At 34.8% G+C, this 5190-nt stretch overlaps 1 protein-coding gene across 1 annotated transcript in view; it reads left to right on the top strand.

The window, feature by feature from the left end:
• Positions 1-1719: 1719 nt before the first annotated feature.
• Positions 1720-5190, top strand: part of LOC122346756 (unconventional myosin-X-like) — a 27155-nt gene continuing 23684 nt past the window's right edge. Inside the window, exons 1-2 of the mRNA XM_043241610.1 lie at positions 1720-1758; positions 3048-3206. Of these exons, the coding sequence (XP_043097545.1) occupies positions 1720-1758; positions 3048-3206 (198 nt within the window). The remainder of the gene's footprint in view (positions 1759-3047; positions 3207-5190) is intronic.

A 5190-nucleotide genomic window follows, 5' to 3' on the forward strand; every position in this document is an offset into this window, starting at 1 on the left:
GAGTTCACATGCAACTCGAAGGCATATCACCCACCCCCTCCAGAAATGGCCTTTCTTTGTGTCGTCATGAGAGCTATTTCTAAATCATTTTACATTGAGAAACATCAGCAGATGCTAAATATAAGCTCAGTGGATGAGTTAAAAAAGGAAAAAGCCTAATGAAATGAATTGTATTATATTTCAAATAATTTAATAGAATTTATTGCACTTAATGACAAACATTCACAATACAGTTTAAAAGTTTTTTTTTTTTAAATACCTAATTAATTATATTAATCACATTTAGAATGTTGGAAATATTTATTTACACTAAATACAGTATCATCAGTTGCATATTCTTACACAAAAAAATGAAGCACAATCGATTTTAATGATGATAACACTAAGAATAAGAAATGTTTCTTGAGTCAGGATATTAGAATAATTTCTGAATGATCGTGTGACACTTAAGACGATGATGCTGAAAATTCATGTGCTTTGCCATCACAGAAGTAAATGATAATAATATTTTACAATGTTAGTGTTTTTACTGTATTTTGTTCAAATATATGTAAAAGTAGTATACGCATTAGAAACATTTGCAGTGAAATTATTTGCAGCGAAATGTCTGACATTTAAATAATTCAGTCACATATATTGTTTTCTTCATTTCTACATCACTGAACCTATCACTGTCCTACAGTCTCCAGCTATCTGAATGGACATCAGTCTGTCTGTGGTGAACTTAGGGGTCATTCACACAGGGCACTTTTATTATAACATTTTTGGTCTGCGTGCACAGACAGATGTCTTCATCTATTAAGTCACATCTCATTGTCTTCAGTGTCTCACTCCATGTGGGTCTTGTTTTTAATTCAAATTTAAACATGCATCTCAGAACCCCCGCATTCTGTTACGCTTCTATTTCTCTATAGGTGTGAATGTAGGTCACTGGCGCTTATGGTCTCTCTCTCTCTCTCCCATGCTTTTTCAGCTTTCGTCTGAATCATGCAAAGCAGCTTCAAACATCAAACAGATTTGCAGAAATATCCATGTGCTGAGGGGAGAGAGATGGAGCGGCTGTGTGCTTGCGTGCGTGTGTGAGTGGGTGGGTGGAGAAAATGGAGCATGAAGACCTCCTCATCTCCTCTTTTCAGCATCTAAACTTACAATCATCACAGACTTACAACTAAACACACACATTTACATAGCTATCTAAATGGGGACATTTACAGATTATAAATACATTAACCTAACCCTAACTAAAACTTTGTGTATTTTTTACAATATATATATATATATATATTTTATATCCTTTCTACAAATGAGGATGACCTGAAATTTTGTCCCCAGAAGAAGTTAGTACACACACATACAACAGATCTGAGACGTGTCCAATCTACATCAGATACGGCCCAGCTAAGAAAAATTCTCGTTAAGTTATAAATATGTTATTTGTAAACGTTGTTTGAACATTCAAAATGTTGAAACTTGAAATATTCCATTTTGTCATTTTGCACACATTATATGAACATTACTTTTGAATGTTATCTGAGCAATCTAAAACAAATGGTGTATGTCCAATTTATAAAATGGTGTATGTCCAATTATAACATTTTAGGGAATAAAAGTTCCATGAATAATGTGTAAATGTTTTTGTGCTAAAGTTTTGAGAACATTTAACACCATTTGAACATTTAAGACCATTATTGTTGCTCCAACTTTTGTTCCTTTGCCAGAATGTTTGCCAAAATTCTGAGCATGTACTGTGATAATACCGTAAAGCTCCAAAAAAAAGCATACCATAAAGGTATTGTAAAAGTGCTGAGTAGTAGACTTTTGCAGTACATATTAGTCATTCTGTAGCTTTGACTGATTGTTAGAAGCGTCCCTCAAATGTTATTTAAATAAACATGTTAGATAAGCATTATAATCTCAGACTGACATGTAGACAAACACAAAGGTATAAATATTAGCAAATTCTTTAAAGCATACACGAGTGAAAGATTTGACAGGATATTACAGCATGCCTGTGCTCTCTCTTCAAAACACACACTCAAATTAAAATTCTGTGTTATTTCATTCGAAATCAGGTTTGTTTCTTGATATTTCTAAATAAGCTTTGATTCTGGTCAGGTTTCTGGAAGGGCAATGTCATTATCGTCAGTTGTATTGATTAGCAGAAACTTGTCTCAGCTCATAAACTATGACCTTTCCTTCTTCTCTTCACTCTAACCCCAATTCAGCAGCATGTAACTGAGCCAAACATAATTCTCTCTCCGTCTGGGATATATGTACATGTGTGCACTTAGAAAGATTGTGGCTGATTTAATGGATCTGAATAGAAACAGTTCATAAATCCGTACCTGAAGTAAACGGCACACACACTTTAGTGGCTGTATTGATTTTTAATCTGTCAGGCTCTCAGCTCTCTCTTCATGAACTGGGCTGTGCTCTCTGGTTACCGTGGCAACGGGTGACACGAGCGAGGTTTCAGCAGAAATTAAATAGACAGAATGCTGAGAAAGAGAGAGAATGTCTCTTCCTTTTGTTCTGTCCAGTCAAATAAAGCAAATAAGCTTTTATTAAAGTTGATGTAATCTACGTATATTAAAGCTGAAGTATGTCATTTCTGTGCTAATATTATCTCCAAATTGCAAGGAAATTGAAGTTGACGGTAGCCATTGACTTCCATAGTATGGAAAAAAAAATCCTATGGATGTTTAATGTTAACTCCTGCATTTTTAAAAGTTTTTTGCTGAGTTTAAATAGGTCAGGCTGTAGTCTCTACTTGCCAAAACATCTGNGGGGTTTTTTTAAGCAGTGCCTGGTGGGTACAGAGGGTAAAGAAAGGCCTCAGCACGCTGAAACTCTACAGAAGAGAAAAGCGGGAACCCTGCTGTCTGACTAATGCATTATTCAACCACAGGCATTCCCTTAAAATGGCCCAGCAAGGATCCTCTCCCCTTTTGTGATAATACCACTCATGCATCTGTGTATCAGCAGGCTGGTGTGCGTAAAAGCTGTGTTATTTTGTTAAGGCCACTCTGTCGCTTTCTGTCTTTCAGGCGGTGTACCTGCAGCAGGCGGAGGTGAACAGAGAGAAGGTGTCCCCCATGCACCAGAGCAGCATTGATGGAGTGGAGGACATGTCCACGCTGGCAGAACTCCATGAGGCCGCCATCATGCACAACCTTCATCAGAGATACCAGAAAGACAACATCTATGTAAGAATGTTTCAAATACTTTTTTTTTTTTACACAAATATTGTTTTCAGTGGTTATAATGATAAAAATATAATAAATGTTTCCTAAGCACCAAGCTTATTAGCATATTCAAATTATTTCTGAAAGATCATGGGAGACTGGAGCATTGAAAGTGTTTCAGAATATAGAAAATCTTTAAGAATACTTCACAAAATTACTGTTTGCTTTATTTGAATTGCTTTATTTTTTTATCAGATAAATGCAGCCTTGGTGAACAGTAGAGACTTTTCAAAACATGAAAAAATAAATCTTATCAACCTCAAATCTGACCAGTAGTGCATATAAAGAAATATAAATGTCCATAAAATAAAACCTAAACTGTACAAATAAAAACCATTGCTAAAACTAAAACAAAACTGAATGTTAAATTATTATTATTATTATTATTATTGAAATAAAAAATAATTTGAAAATGCTAAATTTTATACTAACCCTGTACATTTCCCACATGCATCTCATATATGCATATTGTCATTTTTTGTATAGGACTAGTGTACAGACAGTGATGAAAAATTTTAATTATTCAGAGCAGTACCCATGCTTTAGCACACTGAGCTGGGCTTCTAATGTAGTCACATGTTTCCTTGCTGTACTGACCGATATAAATGAAAATATGAACAAACAAGCATCTAGGCATTCTACATCAAAGCATTACGAAGTATCATTAAAGTCAATATTCTTAATCTAATTAAATAGAGATTTTCGCATTTTCTCCAGGGATTCTCTTTGCTTTTCCTCATGCCAGTACTTTGTAAAAAGTAGGTCAGGATGGCAGTTAATGCACAATGGTTCACTCCTCTTTCCTGTGTAATCAATTCTTTGTTGTTTTGTGTTCTGAGTTTGAGGGTGGACAGCAGTCTAACTGGCTGAGAGAGGAACTGGAGTTTCCTGCTTAAGTTCAGCGGAGTGATATTAACTCAAAACATCTCGGCCTGAGACTGAAAGGAAACCCTGTTTGATTAAGGAACTTTCCTTCTTCGAGAAAAACATCCGAAACCTAATACATCCCAAATTGGGTTTTCAGACAACTGATACTGAAATATGTACTATACCAAAAAAAATTAGCCCAAATGATGTAAAGTGCTAAAGTACCAACAAAAGATTCTCAATGGACAGACTTTAATTAGGGAGTATTTTAGGATAATAATTAGGGTTTTATTATTAAGTGAATTGCGAAAATCCAGAATTTGACTAATAACCATCTGTTCTTAAATTAATCAGTAATTCTGTTTTATACAGTATATATTGTATTTTCATTCACTGTAACACTGTCTTTGTGTGAGAGAGAGACAAAGCAAGAAATCAAAGAATGGGCCCTCTGGACGTGTTTAAATAAATGTGTGCCACTCTATAGGGTCTTACAGATGATGTTGACAAAGAGAAGAGTCATGTGATCGGGTCGTGAGTGCAGGACGCAACTTCATTGGTCTAAACAGAGCCATACATCCCTACGACTGCTGGTTTAGAGTTGTAGCCTGGAGGGAATGATATGACTCACTGTCTGCATTATGATCCAAACATTCCAGTTTGACCTTTGCAAAATCCATAGAAAGAGACCTTAAAGCCACTAAATCCTTCTTTGTAAGGATTTAGTGGGACAGAGACAAGCATATTGGAAGTTTTCAGCACGATTACACAACTTTTATATGTCAGATTCTTTTTAATCTTCCATCATACTGGGTTTAACTAACCTAGAGCTACTGATAAAGTGATAAACTTACCTAAAGACAGAAGCATGTTATTACAAATATATATTATGTGCTTTTATTATACGATATTATTTTAAATTAGAGATTGTAAAGGGATGATTCACCCAAAATGAAAATTTTGTCATCATTTACGTGCCTCTTTTTGAAACATAAAATGCCATAATCTGAAGAATGCTGATTTTGGTCATTAACCATTATATGGATAAATCTACAATGGAAGTTTATATATATATTTA

This window comes from Puntigrus tetrazona, chromosome 6 (assembly GCF_018831695.1).
Source record: "Puntigrus tetrazona isolate hp1 chromosome 6, ASM1883169v1, whole genome shotgun sequence".
Classification (NCBI taxonomy): domain Eukaryota; kingdom Metazoa; phylum Chordata; class Actinopteri; order Cypriniformes; family Cyprinidae; genus Puntigrus; species Puntigrus tetrazona.